The sequence below is a fragment of the Empidonax traillii genome, unplaced genomic scaffold (assembly GCF_003031625.1).
Source record: "Empidonax traillii isolate 1590-97213 ecotype Southwest subspecies unplaced genomic scaffold, ASM303162v1 scaffold902:size247835, whole genome shotgun sequence".
Classification (NCBI taxonomy): domain Eukaryota; kingdom Metazoa; phylum Chordata; class Aves; order Passeriformes; family Tyrannidae; genus Empidonax; species Empidonax traillii.
Genome location: NW_020956095.1, coordinates 140,851 through 156,638, shown reverse-complemented (window position 1 = coordinate 156,638; position 15,788 = coordinate 140,851). Strand labels below are relative to the sequence as shown.

At 55.1% G+C, this 15,788-nt stretch overlaps 1 protein-coding gene across 4 annotated transcripts; it reads left to right on the top strand.

Moving 5' to 3' along the window:
- The first annotated feature begins 317 nt into the window (after positions 1 to 317).
- LOC114067336 (Krueppel-like factor 5) lies at positions 318 to 14,810 on the top strand. Of its 4 annotated transcripts, none has more exons than XM_027902662.1 (4): positions 318 to 358; positions 3,803 to 4,700; positions 7,752 to 7,811; positions 11,880 to 14,810. In XM_027902662.1, exons 1-4 carry the CDS (start codon positions 320 to 322, stop codon positions 12,056 to 12,058), a joined length of 1,176 nt encoding a protein of 391 aa, XP_027758463.1. In that variant the 5' UTR covers positions 318 to 319; the 3' UTR covers positions 12,059 to 14,810. The 4 variants fall into 4 exon arrangements, with proteins under 4 accessions (XP_027758463.1, XP_027758465.1, XP_027758466.1 ...); XM_027902664.1 differs by lacking the exon at positions 318 to 358 and adding an exon at positions 1,407 to 1,443 and having other exon boundaries at positions 3,792 to 4,700; XM_027902665.1 differs by lacking the exon at positions 318 to 358 and adding an exon at positions 1,632 to 1,727.
- Positions 14,811 to 15,788: the final 978 nt, after the last annotated feature.

Sequence of the window (15,788 nt, the reverse complement as noted above, 5' to 3'; positions counted from 1 at the left end):
TTTGCTCCATGTGCCTCAAAGTCCCCTCTGCAGAGCTCTGTTCTTCTCAGCTGGCTTTTCTTTCCCTGTGAGAAGCCAAAGAGGCTTCACTGTTCCTCCTTAGGCAAGTCCCAACCCCTGGTGGGCAACCATCAACCCATGGTGGACAACCATCAGCTGCGTCCATGGGGTGTGGAATGGGAGGAGACACTGGGCACAGGGTGGGCAGGCTGAGGCTGTGGGGGCTGTGGGGGGCAATGCCCTCCATGCCAGGGGTGGCTGGTGGCCCTGAAGGGTGGGCACCCCACTAACCCAGTGCTGTGTCCCACAGCTGCACCCCATGAGGATGGACCAGCGGATGCCACCACTCATTCTGGAGGTGAGTCCCTTCCCTCATTCCTCCCCTGCATCCTCCTGCTCCCCTTGGTAAGTAACCACTGAAGTCCCAGGAGCTGGGATGTGCCCCCACCCAGCCAGTGCAGGACACCCAGATCCACTGTGAGGACAAGGTGGCACCTCCACTCCCTCCTTCTGCCCCCACCACCGGCCAGGGCACCTCCCTCCATCTATGACAGGAGCCCTGAGTGACAGCCAGAGCACCTGAGCTCAGGGGGCTGGAGTGGGACCCCACACAGACATGTCTGCACTGGGTCACCCCTGCTGTGCCCACCCTGGCCCAAGGACTTCACAGATTCATGGAATTGTTTAATTTGGAAAAGTTTTCCAAGACCATAGAGTCCAACCCTTCCCCAGCACTGCCAAGGCCACCAACTGACCCCTGTCCTCAAGTACCACATCCACAGGGCTGTCAAATCCCCCCAGGGATGGGGACTCCACCCCTGCCCTGGGCAGCTGTGCCAGGGCTGGACAGCCCTTTCCAGGAAGGAGTTTTCCCCAGTATCCCACCTAAACCTCCCCTGGCACAGCTGGAGGCCGTCCCCTCTCCTCCTGTCCCTGTTCCCTGGGAGCAGAGCCCGACCCCCCCCGGCTCCCCCCTCCTGGCAGGGATTGCAGAGCCAGAAGGTCCTCCCTGAACCTCCTTTTCTCCAGGCTGAGCCCCCCCAGCTCCCTCAGCTGCCCTGGTTTTGGATGGGGCTCTGCTTGGGAAGTGCTTTGGGGTTTGAGGTGCCACCCATGACTGAGCAGTGCCAGGGGGTCCGTGGTTGCCTCGTGTTTCTGGGCCACAAACAAGAGCCACATTCTCCCTCCTGGAAGGATGCTGGAACTCTGGGGCTCCTGGGAACTGAGACATAGTGGAGCATTCCATAGGACAATTCCATTGCTGTCCAGGTCCTGCACACACACACACACACACACACTGATACAGCAGGGGGGCTGCAAACACAGGCAGGACTGGTGTACTCCCCACTGGTGACACCCCCCTCCTGCCCCTCAACATCCTTCTCAGGAGCCTGAAGGAAAGAAGAGGAATTGGGTTTTAGTGGAAAAAGAGGGAAAAGACTGACACCAGAGGGGAGGGCAGGCAGAGGGCAGGGGGGCTCTGGCTCACGATCACCTCTGGCATCTGAAATTAGGGCCCTGCACAGAACCAGTTAGTTTGGGAAGGACCTCTAAGATCCACACCTTTCCACGTTTATCCACCTGCCCCACTGGAGGAGTGGGGAGGAGACCTTCCTTTGGGAACTGGAGGTGAGAAAGTGAAATTTCAGAGATAAGAGAAGTGTGGAAGTAAAAGGCATCCAGCACCTTCCCTGCCCGAGCAGCCAGTGGGGCCCTTCACTGCTCAGGTATGTGTGGCATCCACAGCCACTGGGACTGCCTGGAGCTGACTCCCCAGGGAACCCTGCCAGTCTTGGGGGGAGGAGCACCCAGGGCTCAGCTCCAAAGCTTTGGAGTAGTTCTCCCTAGGGCAGGAACCCAGGCTGGACACTGGGAGGAAATCAGGGCTCTGGAGCTCTCTGGGAGGATTAAATCCCTTCTCTGCCTCTCACTGATGCCTTTGGGTAAAAAGGGAGGGCAGGGGCTGATCTCTGGGGACAGAACACCAGGGAATGGCTGGAGCTGTGTCAGGGCAGGCTCAGGTTGGATCTCAGGGAAAGGTTCTTCCCCCAGAGGGTGGTTGGCACTGAACAGGCTCCCCAGGGCAGTGGGCACAGCCCCAAGGCTGCCAGAGCTCCAGGAGGGTTTAGACAACGCTCTGAGGGACAGGGGGGATTGTTGGGGTGTCTGTGCAGGGCCAGGGGTTGGACTGGATGGTCCTGATGGATCACTTGTATCTCAGGACATTCTATGACTCTATGAGTGGCTTTAGATCCTCCTGAGCAGGGGTTCCCTCTCTGGAGTGTGTGAGGGGTTGTTTGAGCTTCCTTTAATGAGGGAATTTTCAGGTCTGGATGACGATGGATGTGTCATGGTTGGACTCAGTGATCCTAGAGGTCTTTTCCCACCATAAGGATTCCATGATTCCATAGGGCCCACACCCCAGTGCCAGTGTGGTGTACTCTGTTCTGGGGCAGTGTAGCCCTTCCCAGTCTGGCTTCCCTGAGCCAGAGAAGAGGAGAAGAGGCTGTATTTGTGCAGAAGAGGCTGTATTTGTGCAGAGAAGGTGCATTTGTGCCCATCCCTGTGCGTGGGGAGATGCCAGCTCAGCCAAGCGCCACCAGTTGTGCTCCCGGAGGTGCAAAGGCCCTCGGAATGAGTTGGATCCCGGGTGATTTGTTTTGCTGGAAAGGGCAAGGAAATCTCTTGGCCCCCCTCCAGCTTTGTCATGAGCAGTGGAGTTGCGGCAGGGCTGACTTTGGCCCCTGGCACTCTGGTGACATAGTTCAGGGCTGTACAACCCTGGGCAGGGCGTGGACGGTCCTGGAGTGCACTGAGGGCTCTGCCAGGGAAACCTGGTGGTTCTGCCAGCTCCTCTACATATGAATGAGTCTCTGAGGGCTTTGCAAGGAGCTTGACACATGGATAACCACATAATTAAAGGCTGGAGCTTTAGAGCTGGTGTCTGTAACCACAAAGAGCAAAACTTGAGTCATCCAACGCCAGGGGATGAATTTCCTAGAGGATTGCTCCATCAGGTTGCTGAGTTATTGGGCCTGGATCCAGTGGGATGCCACAGCAGACAGGAACGAGGAGGGGAAGGAACCTGCTTGTCTGAGCCAGAGGTCCTGTTAGCTTGGAGGACACAGGCTTGCAAAAACAGCTCTGTAAAAGCAGGACTAAGCCAAAGGTTAGGCAAGGGCTGAGTCACCCTGCCAAGGCAGTAAGTGTGCCTGGAGGTTTTCATCTTAGGCTCAGAGTGCACTGAACAACACCACTTAGACTTCTAGGCCCAAATTATTCTCAATTAATTAAAGATACTGTCCCAGAATTTCTCAGGTAATTAAAGACATTGTCCCAGAATAAAACCCATCTCAGGCTGCTGAGTTTAAAGGAGACCAGAGCCAGCATGTCCAAGGTGCGCTGCAGATCCAGCCTGCCCAAGGTGTGAGAGCATGGCTGGAGCACACCTGCTTTCCTCCCATTCCTAGAGTCAGTCTCTCCTTGGTGTGCCCAAAGCTTTGTGCACAGAGCGTGGCTCCTCTTTATCAGGCTGAATTCCTCCCCTAACTGCATCCTCTGTGTTACCAGTGGAGATATGGAAGAGGGAAGTGGGGCAGAGGACAGTGACTCACTGCTGGGGAGTCTGGCTGAGTCAGAGACTGAGCTAAATCACCTCAGCCTGTGGCTCCTGGGCCATTCCTGCCGCTCTCTCCATTTCCTGCTGCCTCAAATCCCTGTTGGACATTGCCCCCCTCAAGCAGAGGGAACCTCTTCCCAGGTTCCTCTTCCCAAGTTCTCCTGTCCATGTTTGTTCCCCCAGGCACGCTCTGAGATGGACAAGTACCTTTCCAGCGAGGTGCTCCCCATCCCGATGCTGCCGGACAAGAAGTACCGTCGGGAGAGCGCCTCGGTGGTGGACGAGTTCTTCTCCACGGAGAAGCCCAGCTCCACCCCCTACAGCGTCAACATCAACGTGATCCTGCCCGATACGACCCACCTGCGCACAGGGCTGTACCGGCCCCCCAAACCCCCGGCGTCCTTCCCGCAGATCAAAACCGAGCCCGGCACCGCCTTCGCCCAGCCCTGCTCATCCGCCCCCGGCCCCACGCAGACCCTGCCCGACTTCACCAGCGTCTTCAGCATGCCCCAGTCGGTGGCCGTCAACAACATCTTCATCAAGCAGGAGATGCCCTCGGAGGTCCCCTTGTCTGCTGCCCCCCAGCCGCCCCAGCTCTACCAGCTGCCCCTGGGCAGCGGCGGCACCGACATCCCCACCCTGACGTCCTCCTGCAGCACCACGGCCGTCAACTGCCTGGCCGGGGTCACCATGGCCACGGGCAGCACCATGGCCAGTGTGCACCGGCCCGTGCAGCCGGCAGGGCCGCTGAAGCAGTACCCACACGTGTCCCAGGGACAGGGCAGCTTCAACATCTCCGGGCAGTTCTACCCTGCCCCGGGGGTGACCCTGCCCCCCTCGCCCCCCAACTCGCAGCCAGGCAGCCCAGAGAACCAGCCTGAGCTCATCAACACCATCTCCCCCCCGCCGTCCTACGAAGCCACTTTTGGACTGAAGCTGGTCCAGTCGTCCCAGGTCCCCCCGGTCCCCAATGGCGTTGGGACCCTCTCCCAGGGGCACCTGGTCATGCAGCCCCCCAAGTACAACCGACGCAACAACCCCGAGCTGGAGAAGAGGAGGATCCACCACTGTGACTACCCAGGTGTGTGCATGGCTTGCCTTTGTGGGGGTCTCTTGGTACCCTGAGGGTGGTGGGGGCTGCTTAGGGCCTCTTTTTTCATCTCAGATCCTCTTTGCCTGATGGAGGGAGCTGTGGAGTCCAGTGGAGAGCCCTGGGGAAGTGGGAGGGAGTAGAAGAGGTTGATCCCACCCACCTGCACTATCTGGTGCCTGTTGTCTCCCTTCCCCTCTCCTCTTAATGCTCTGGGAAAAGCAAGCCTGGCTCTGAGGGGCAGGGATGCTCCTGCAAAGCGCAGGGATGCTCCTGGAAAGCTGCTCCTCAGCTGCCTCTTTTGCTCTGGTCTTGAATAATCCCCCATGAAATCACACCTGCAGGTGCAATCACACTGCCTTTCTCACTGACTCTTCCTTTCCTGCTCTCAGAGGGTGGAAAACCAGGAAGTCATTTCCACAAGCAGCCCTGATGGTCTCTCTCTGTAGCCCAGTTCTTCCAAAGAGGCAATGAAATTGAGGGTCTCCATGTCGTGTCCTTCCATGGCCTCATGTCCTGCATCAGGGTGGTGTGGAAGGGCATTTCAGTGGAATCATGGAATGGGTTGGGTTGGAAGGACCGTAAAGGTCACTCAGTTCCACCCCTGCCATGGGCAGGGACACCTTCCACCAGCCCAGGTTGCTCCGAGCCCCGTCCAACCTGGCCTTGGACACTTCCAGGGCTGGGGCAGCCACAGCTTCTCTGGGCAACCTGTGCCAGGGCCTGCCCACCCTCATTATATGAAATTTGTTCAGACCAGAGCTGAAGCTGTTCCCTGTGTCTTCCCACCCCCTGAGGTGTCCATCTAATGATGGACATCTGTGGTGCTTTGGCAGGTGGAGCTGGCCGAGATCCCTGGACCTGCAGCTGCAAACTCACATTCACTCATTCCTTCCTTCATTCCTCATCCCTGGAAGTGCTCAAGGCCAGGTTGGAGAAGCCAGATGTCCCTGCCCATGGCAGGGGGTGGAAGGTTCCTCCTGACACAAACCTTTTTTGGGTTCCATGGCACACAGGAGGGAAACAAACCCCAAGTGAGATATCCCAGTGAGAGCAGCATGAGGGCTTGAAAATCCCCACTCCCAGGGCAGGGACACACACCTCCCACTTCCTGGGCTGATCTCCAGCTGCTGACCAGTTGTGGATTAGCAAACAGTTTCCCCAAGGGGGTGTTTGAACTGAGGAAAGTAATTTCCTACCTGCCTCCTGGGAGATTTATGTGCTCTTTCTGTGGCATGGGAACAGCTGGAGCAGGGCAGCCCAGAGGCTTTGCCTAGTCCAGGTCCTGTCTCCAGGATCTTACCCCTTCCCACCCTCTGGCAACAGGCACATCAGGGATTTTCCGAGCCAGCAGCTGCCCCTGTGTTCTTGGGGTTGACAGCACATGCTGCTTTGTACCTTCCATCTGAAGGGTGTAAGTGGAGCCCTGCTCTGGGACAGACTCCTTGTTCTTGTCTTGCTGCTCTGAGGAAGTCTCATCCTGTAGGATAAAGTACCGAGGCAAAACTAGCCTGTTTTCAGCGGGATTTTGGTCTGTGGTGCAAAAAAATCCCCTCAGCAAGCTGTGCTGAACAAACCCTGGGTGTCTGGGGGTGTGTAGGTGCAGAGACAGAGCTGGGCTCTGGCTGAGCCTTCACTCTGAGGTTCAGCTGGAGGTGAGACCAGGCAGGACTTCTGGCAGGGGCAGCAGCTCTCACTGCCATGGGCTGTGTGAGGCAGGAAGGGACACGGAGAATTCACGCCTGGAAGTGCATGAATGGGGGAGATGTGTTTGCAAAGCCCCATCCAGCACCTTCCAAGGGCCTAAAGGGGCTCCAAGAGTCCTGGAGAGGGATTTGGACAAAGGCCTGGAGGGACAGGACAGGGGGATTGGCTTCAAACTGCCAGTTAGGTGGGATGTTGGGGAGGAATTCTGGGCTGGGAGGGTGGGCAGGCCCTGGCACAGGTTGCCCAGATCAGCTGTGGCTGCCCCTGGATCCCTGGAAGTGTCCAAGGCCAGGTTGGACGGGGCTTGGAGCAACCTGGGCTGGTGGAAGGTGTCCCTGCCCATGGCAGGGGATGGAACCAGATGAGATTTAAGGTCCCTCCCATCCCAAACCAGTCTGTGATTCCATGATTTCTCTCCCAAGTGTGAGGCTTCAGAGCACCAGAAGCAGAACTGAAGTGGGTAACCAACCCTTGCCCCCCAGGCCAGGAGGGATGAGGCCTCCCACCACCTAAGCAGGATGGGACCAAGGGCTGATCTGGGGCAAGAGGCTTCTTTAGGCTGGGTGGGAATGCTGGAATGGAAAATGGGAGCGTTATGCAGGTGATAACAATTCAAATTTATCTTTTAATCTGCTTGTCAAAACACAAAGCAGCAGGGCCAGAAAGGCAGCAGGAGGGGCTCTCTTGAGCTCTCTCTGACTGAAAAGAAGAACTAAGGACTCATTTTGACACACCTGTTGTTGAAACTTCTGCCCAGATCACAGTGTTTCGGTCAGACCCTTTCTTTGATTAAACCTGTTATTGCTGAGCTTCTGAAAACACTTCCCACTGGCTTTATTCTGGTCTTGGAAGGCAAGTAGTGGCTCCGCACCATACCTGGTGCTTCCTGCTGCCTGGAACATTTTTACCACGTCTGCTTGGGCTGGGACTGTTACAAAATACACCTTCCCTCCAGCCTTGCAAAGTGATATCAGTTATGTCTGGAATCCAGAGAGACAAAGGGCAGTACAAAGCCAGTAGCTAAATGGGGGTGAACTGAGTGTTTTCGCCCTGCCTGGAAGATCTGGTGGAGGAACTGGAGATTTGAATGTTTGTGCCTGATTCTTCCCCCTCTAATTGCCAGCACAATGGCCAGGGGTGTCAGGATTATGTCAAAAGATGATGTAAAGGCCTGTCTGAGAAAGCAAATGCTCTTTAGTTCATGCTGATCCCAAGTAGTACAGCCAGACTTATTTGCATTACCCAGCTCTGTCCCTCACCTCAAATATCAGGGATTGTTTGAGGAAGGGCCCATTTCTCATGAGGAAATTGTGGGGTTTTTTCCTGTTCTTACAGGCTGCTCCAAAGTTTATACCAAGAGCTCCCACCTGAAGGCACATCAGAGGACTCACACAGGTAAGAGCAGCACAGCACCTGGAAATGCTGCCTGTGCTCCTTCCCTGTCCTGCTGGTGGTGCTGAGAATGTCACTGAGCATCTGGTGGTTGTTGGGATAAGGAGCACAGACAGGTCTGTTGCTGTTAATGCTGGAAAAACTCTGGGGGTTGTGCTGGCTTTTATGGGTGGATTTTACAGGACACACACTGCTGTGGGTGCTTGCTTGCCTTCTGCTGGAATGGTCTGCAGGAGAGCTCTGGAAGGCTCTCAAGTCAATGGTTTGGAAGAGATTCCCTCAAACCCCCCAAAAACAGGGCAGGTTTAGATGGGATATTGGGAAGGAATCCTTCCCTGTGAGGGTGGGCAGGCCCTGGCAAAGGTTGCCCAGAGAAGCTGTGGCTGCCTCTGGATCCCTGGAAGTGTCCAAGGCCAGGTTGGATGGGACTTGAAGCAACCTGGGGGAGTGGAAGGTGTCCCTGCCCATGGCAGGGGGTTGCACTGGATGGGCTACAAGGTCCTTCCAACCCAACCCAGTCTGGGATTCTGGGATCCTCTGTTACTCTTCCTTTGAGATCTCCCAGATCCTCCCCAGATCTGATCCTGCTTCTCCTGCAGAAGGATTGTGTGAAGGCCTGTGTTGCATGCCCAGGACCTCTGAAGAGACAAGGGCTGTCTCTTTTTTGTCAGCACCCCTGTGACTCCCAAGGAAGGGAAGGGACCCCTCGTGTCTCCCTGTTTACACTGACCACTCGTGTCCCCTCAGCAGCTGCCAGCGGTGCATCACTCCCAACCCTCCTCCAGAAGGGCTCCAAATCCACGCACAGAGGGCTGTGCCCTCCTTCCCAGGGCAGGGGTGCCCTCGCTGGTGCAAACAGGGTGCCCAGCCCAGAGCAGCTCCCACCACAGCCCGCTCCCCTCGGTGCCACTTGTGCATTCAAGCCCAGGTCCCCTCATTAAGGCATTTATTATACCTGAAACTTTATCAGATCCCCTGGTAGACCAGGAACCATCAGTGCCCTCATAAATCTCTTTTATAGAAGGGCTGATCTTTACAGAAAGCAATTAAGCTGGCCCAGAGTTCACTTTTCTTTTTTATGAACAACGACCAAACCCCATCCCGTGGCTGGGAATCGCTTCCTGCTCTTGGCTCCCTTCCCTTCTCCCCTTATCAGCCCCCTCGAACACTCCAGCAAAGAATTTTTCTTTGTGTGTGTGAGGTACAGTATTTTTTTGGCAGGATCTGGGTAAGAGTGGGCTGGAGAACAGCACAGAAAGGAACAGGAAGGATGTTGTCCCTGCTCCCAGAGCTGGGTGGTGACAGGCCTTTGTCACAGGGCTCTGCTTTAAAATGAAATCTCTCTTTTCCCCTTCTCTTCAGAGCTCCATGACCCACCTGAGTTAGGTAATATAAAGAAGTGTCCAGGAAAACTTGGGTGGTTTTTAAATCCAATGAAATGTGGTGGGTTTTCCTGGTTTCCCAGTAATTGGGCTGGAAATCCCTGTGTGTTTGCCTCCTTCCTCTTCACTTACCCTAAGAGGGAAGGGAACAGAGGTGAGGGAGATGATCTGAGTAGTTAAGAGAACTTTTGGTGGTGTGGAGCAAGTAAAAAGAAGGGAATCCAGACACAGGCAGGCTCAGAGTTTCTGCATCCAATATTTTGAGCCTCATGTTTTGCTTTTGAGGCTTTCACCTCACTGGAGCTGCAGTGACAGAACCCATCCCAGCTCCTGCCTGATGCCACCTCAGCTCCATCACCCGAAGGGTTAATCATGTCCTTTCTCCCCATTCCCTGCCCGGGCTGAGAAGTACCTGATCTCTGAGATCTTTCCTTGTGGTTTTGCTGTGGGCTGGCCTGTGTCCCTCTCCTGGAGACACCATTCATTTCCTGGGAGCCATTGTGAGATTAAATATCTAACCCGGGGCTGCTCTCCCGCCTCCCTGGGGGCCGGGAATGCCCGCTCGGGCCCTTTGTTTGAGCCTGCCCTGCCGTGCTGTCCTGGGAGATGGAGCCAGCTCCTGGGACAATGGTTTCCATCCTGGAGATCAACCTGGTATTGTTTGCAACCAAAGGGCCTCGGTGGGGCTGACCCAGCCAGGTGACCTGGTGGGGACAATGTCTGGGCTGCACGGGGTGAATCCCACCTTTGTCTTGGCACGCTGAGGCACCCCCAGATCCCATGAAACACCCAGCCAACTGCTGGTAAACCCTCTGCAAATCCTGTATTTCCCTGAACCATAAAAAATACACCTCCCTTCTCCCCGTGGTTCAGCCTCCAGGGGTTTTTTGAGGAGCAGGAAGTGGTGCTGGTGACCTGTCTCCTCCAGGTTTCACAGCTGCAGGCAAGGCCCTGTAGATCTTGCTGTAGCCCAGTGTTTTCACTTTCCTGCCCAAATGTGGCTTCCCCACCCCTGGAAGTGTTCAAGGCCAGCTTGGAATGAGCCTGGTCTAGTGGAAGGTGCCCCTGACCCTTCTTCACCTCTGGAAGTGTTCAAGGCCAGCTTGGAAGGTGCCCCTGCCCCTTCCCCAGCCCTGGAAGTGCTCCAGGTCGGTTCGGAAGGAGCCTCAGCTAGCGGAAGGTGCCCCTGCCCGTGGGACACAAGACAAGCTTTGAGGTGCCTTCCAACACGATCCACTGGCTGATCCCCTGGCTGTGTGAGGTCCAGGGGCCGTGGGGAGGGAGAGCTGCTCCGTGGGGAGCTGTGAGAGCGGGGCACACATGCCTGTGCACGCCGGGCGCGGGCGTACGTGCGCTGTGCTGCGATGGAGAGTGCGGCAATTGGCTGAGGAAACGGTAAATATTTGAGGTCGGGAAAGTCAGCACATTCCCTGAACTCTGCCTGCTTGTTCAGGCTGTTAAGAGCGAGCACTAATATTTGAGAGTGCCACACCCTTGCGTGGAGAGGGCTGCAGCCAGGGTTCAGCTCCACAACCTGGGCACGCAGGCGGTTGGAAGCGGCCACGGGCTTTTCCAGCCCAGCCCCCAGCTGCCTGGGGAGTTGCGTGATTGAATGAATTTCAGTTGGGGAAAATAGGTGTGGGAGGGAGGGGAGGGCAGAGGCATTACATCACCCTGAGGAAAAAACACAATGTGTTGTGTACAGAGCTACTCCCAGGTGAACTTGGAGGCAGAGAGACATTGAAGGGCTGGAGCGTGTCCAGGGAAGGGAATGGAGCACAAGAACTTCTGAGGGAGCTGCAAGGGGGCTCAGCCTGGAGAAAATGTTCTCCACCATCAAACTCCATTTATCTTGACCCACAAAGGGTTTTTTTCTAGCTTATTTTCTCCCTCCCCCTGCTGCTGAGCAGTAGAGCAGCTTGGTGGGCACCTGGTGGCCAGCCAAGGTCACCCCTCACACCTCATGTCACCTGTAATGGGCATTTGGGAGAGGAAGATGGAGTGTTCCCCAGGGGAAAAGGCAAAATTTTAATTCCTCACCCATTTTGGTGCCAGCAAATGTTGGCAGTGGATGGAAGACTCTTCTGATCTCTGTTTTGGTGAGACAGGAACCCTCAAGTTGCCAGAAGCAACTGGGCTACGTTCTCGGATTATGGAATCAAGGAGTGGTGTGGGTTGGGAGGGATCTCTAAAGGTCAGCTCGGACTTTAGGGACACCTTCCACTAGACCAGGTTGCTCCAAGGCCCATCCTTGAACACTTCCAGCCATGGGGCAGCCATCACCACTGGGTGGTGGGCTCAAAAAAATGTAGGTGCTGTAACCCCTGTCTTCCTCCTTATGCACCCTACCACCTGTAGGAGCAGCAACACCTTCCTTAGGAACTCCTGACTTTTTATTTCGAAAACCCAACAAACTCAGTTGTTTTTTTTTAAAGCCAGAAACGCTCCAAAATCCACCAAGAACATGAGCAGTCCTAGAAAACAAGCCTGAAAAGCAAAGTGGGAGTGGGGTGAAGAGGGACAAGAGGTGGGTGCTGCAGCTCAGCAGCTCCCAATGCCTTGGTGACTCCGGGCAAGCCCTGGCAGTGCCAGGGTGCCCTCGTGGTCCTCCCAAGGAAGTTGAGCAACTCCCAGGGGCCAGGGTGGGTTTCTGGGAGGCTGTACCCGTGACCTGTGACTGTCCCCGCAGGTGAGAAGCCCTACAAGTGCACCTGGGAGGGCTGTGACTGGCGCTTCGCCCGCTCTGACGAGCTCACCCGGCACTATCGGAAGCACACGGGGGCCAAGCCCTTCAAGTGCCTCGCCTGCGGCCGCTGCTTCTCCCGCTCCGACCACCTGGCCCTGCATATGAAGAGGCACCAGAACTAGGAGCTGCCTCCTTCCCACACTTCTCCAAGAGCAGCTGGAACTCTTTTTTCCTCTGAGGGGCCTCCCCTCGTGCTGTACATAGGAACAAACCCACGCTGTGATCAACTGGCAGGGCAGGGATGGTGGGTGATCCCCCTGCCAGGCCTGTCCCCGATTCTTTCTGGTTTTAAAAGAAATTCAAAACCCCAAACAACTCATTTACGATCAGTTCTAATTACAGACTGATCTCCTGACGAGGCTCCCAGTGCCACTGGGCCAATGGATCTTGGATTCCAAAGGGCTTTCTTCCGGCAAACCTGCTATTTATTTGTCACTCAGGAGCAACTGTCCTTTGTTCCTCAAGTTCTTTGGGATGGTTTTTTACTCCTTCCAGGATGGTGCCTTTGGTGAGGCCCAGGAGGGTTGTGACGGGTTGGAAGCTTGGACCCTCTTGGACTGCCCCATGGCATGGCTGTGGATGTGACACACTCTCCCGTGGTGTGACCATGGATGTGGCACCTTCCCCCATGGTGTGATACGGCACCTTGTCCCTTGGCATGGCCATGGCTGTGACACTTTGCCCCATGGTGTGACCATGGAGGTGGCACCTCTGTCGTGTGAGAACAGGAGCACGTGCCTAGGGTTGTTTGGGCTGACAATCCCAGTCTCTGTGGGGGCATAAAAGAAGAAGACCTCTGACATACTCACCTGATGTGCCTTCAAGTAAGGGACAGCACAAAAGCAGGTGACAGAAGCACCACCTGTGTCCTGTTGAGCCCAGCTGTGGTTTCCTGGCAGCGACTCAGCTCAGCAAAGACCGGTCCTGCTTGGCGAGGTGTTTTGGTTGTGTCCTTAGCATTTCTGCTTCCAAGATAAATTTTGACTTCAGGTGTCTCTGGGAGGACCAGCATGGGTTTGAAGCCACCCAAAATGCCGCTGATGAAAGTCTGGTTTCCCAGAAGACACCGGTGGTGCCTTTCTCCAGAAGGCACACACAAGGACTGTGATCACCAATCACACCAGGCCTGTGCTGTTGCCATTTCACCCCACTCAGATGGGGAAAAAAATAGAAAAAAAACATATCTTTGAAACTAATTCCAATGAATTCTCCTGTTCAGATTGTAATCACATTACCTACCTCACAGGTTCACCACCTCAAGCTCCGTGAGCACCTTCCCCCCTTGCTGTGGGGTGCCATGACACGTGGGGCACATCACCTGCTCTCCAAAGCCTACCAGGGGTTAAATTTGGGCAAGACAAGAGCCAGGCCCTGCCAGTTCCAATAGCAGCTGTGTGGGTCATAAATAAATCAAGAACAAATAATGGGCCCGGTGTGTCCAACTGAATATTGATTTCCCCACACCCTCCTCCTCTTTTATTTCTCCTTGAACAAATTTTGGTGCCCCACGGCCTGATGTGTGTCTGCAGTGTGGGATGAGAGGCCACGCTGAACTGGGGCATCTTTGAGTGGTGGGAATTTGGAGGCCACTCCTCTCTACTGGTGTCAAACTGCTCGGGAGCCGCAACCCGCCCTTGGGGTCCTGCTCATGCTTTTCCATGGATAAACCAAGCTGAGTGGCACCTGCAGCAGGAGAGGAGGGCAGGAGGGATTTGGGGGTTCTGTGGTGTGGTGTAGGCTTTGGGGGGGTGATGTGCCCGGGGCTGATGGCCCAGCACTGCCATGGGCCCTTGGGGTGGCTGTTTGGCTCTCCAGCAGGGTGGGAATGTCAGGCCAAGGAATTGCTGGAGGTGGCTCAGGTGGCTTTTCCAGTGGTGCATGGGAAGGGCTTTCCAGCCCTCAGCACCAGGGCTAGAAGGTCTGACATCAGCAGCCTCTTGACACTGAGCTCAAGTGAAGTTTGGAGGGCCTGGCTTACACCCAGCTGACTGTGTGGATGGACCTCCAAGTCCTTTTTTCAATCCTTTTTCCAACTCTTCCATGGCTTGTCGTGGCAGCTTCATGAGGATTGGCTGGTTGTGGGGCCAAGGGGCTGGTTTGCCATGTCCCTTATTGGCTGTGGGCTCTGGCTCCTCTCCAGGGCACAGGGCAGGACCTTGCCACTGTGACCTTGCCACTGTGACCTGGGCTCCTTCTTGTGGCCTGAGCTGGCCTGGGAGGTTGGACCTGCAGTGCCACCCCGTCCCAGCTAAGGTAAAACCACAGGGGACAGTTTCACCTCTTGCCTTGTGCCTGGGATGTGGATCTGGAGAGCCCCAGGGATGGGGGCTTTTCCACCTCTCTGATGATGGAAAAGTCCCTTGGAGAGCAGTGGTGGAGCAACTGGGATGAGCTCATCCCAAAGGAATTTCAGCACAGTGTGGAGATGCCTCAGCCAGTCCCCACCTGGGTCTCCAGGAGGCTCTGGGTGACTCCAGGAACCTCAGGCTGGCTCGGTGGGGCTGGTGGGGACCCCCCATGGCCATGCTGGGACCTGCTGGGCTCTCCCCCCTCTGCTGGCACCTCTCAGCCCTCCGTGGATGAGCCCTGGCACGGGCAACCTGTGTCCCCACATCCCCCAGGAGCTCCATGGCTGCAATCCCAACCTCCACACTCCAAGAGGGTTTTTTGGTGCACCTTTTGCGGTTGAACCTCCTCAAGACCTGAGCCAAAGCACAGGGTGGGGGGTCCCCCGGCTGTCGGGGGGTCACCCCAACCCCTGGCCCTCGCAGAGGGGTCTCTTTGCCCCCCTCTGCTTTTTGGAGAAGGAAACCTCTGCTGTGATTCTGAGTGGGCTCCAAAACCAGCTGGCTAAAGACCAAACCAACCAATAGGCAGCTTGAAATTTTAAATAATTTTCCTGATAATCTCATTTTTTTTTGCTACAGAAAAAAAAAAAATGCACCTCCTTGTTCTCACCCAGACTCTCTGTGTGTATATATAAATATATATATATTTTTTTTTTAATTTGATGGGGGAGGGGGCAGAGGAAGAAGTGTCTTAACACCCCAGCCCAGCCCAGCCCCACTGCTGTGTATGCAAAGTGCTGCCATGCAAATGCTTGACTATGCAAAGGCAACACTTGGCTTTTTTTGTATTTTTTTTAAAGAGGAAAACCACAGCAAGCCTTGGCTTTTATTTCTCTGTTTTTATATGTACAGAACTGGGCAGCTTTAGGTTTGCCTTTCATGTCATTCTAGGGCATTTAATGGCATTTTCATGGCTAAGGGCGGCTGTTTTTTGGGGAAAGGACGGGGAGTGATGCTGGTGGAGCCTTGTGGCCCCACCTCCCAGCCTCCATTCCCGATCCCACGGGACACTGGGGTGACAGGGACTTCAGAAAAGCTTTCCAAGGAGCTGATGGAAGGCCGGGAGGTGGGGCCTGGTCTCTGGATGATAATGGGGAGAAAATCTCTGTAAATAGGCAAAAAAAGTGCTGTGTGGCTTCGTGGGGCTGTGGATTGAAGGTGATCCTTTACTGTGCAAGATGAACGCAATGTGAAAAAACTGGGGCCCTGGAGAACTTGGGAGGATGATTTATTTCCCTGGTGATGCTGTGTTTGTCACAGAACTCCTTCTCCCCTGCCAAACTCCCCTGCAACTATTAATCCATCTCATATTTTGTAATAAAATTTTATCACGTGGAGACATTGTCTGCCTTCTGTTCCCTCCTGTTAAAAATACCTCTTTTTTTTGCCTTCACCTCCTGCTTTTAAAGGCTTAAGAAAAGGGGGGGAGAGGGGGGAACTTTTTTTTGTAATTGAGAAAATGGGTCTGTGGGCAAGGAAGGATCTGTGCATGGTGTGAGCCTGC

Bases quoted from the DNA above. Each gene is read 5' to 3' on its own strand.
- LOC114067336 (XM_027902662.1), top strand. From the start codon at position 320: ATGAGGATGGACCAGCGGATGCCACCACTCATTCTGGAG. The intron at 359-3,802 runs GTGAGTCCCTTC...TTGTTCCCCCAG, and splicing joins TGCCACCACTCATTCTGGAG to GCACGCTCTGAGATGGACAA. The intron at 7,812-11,879 runs GTAAGAGCAGCA...CTGTCCCCGCAG, and splicing joins ACATCAGAGGACTCACACAG to GTGAGAAGCCCTACAAGTGC.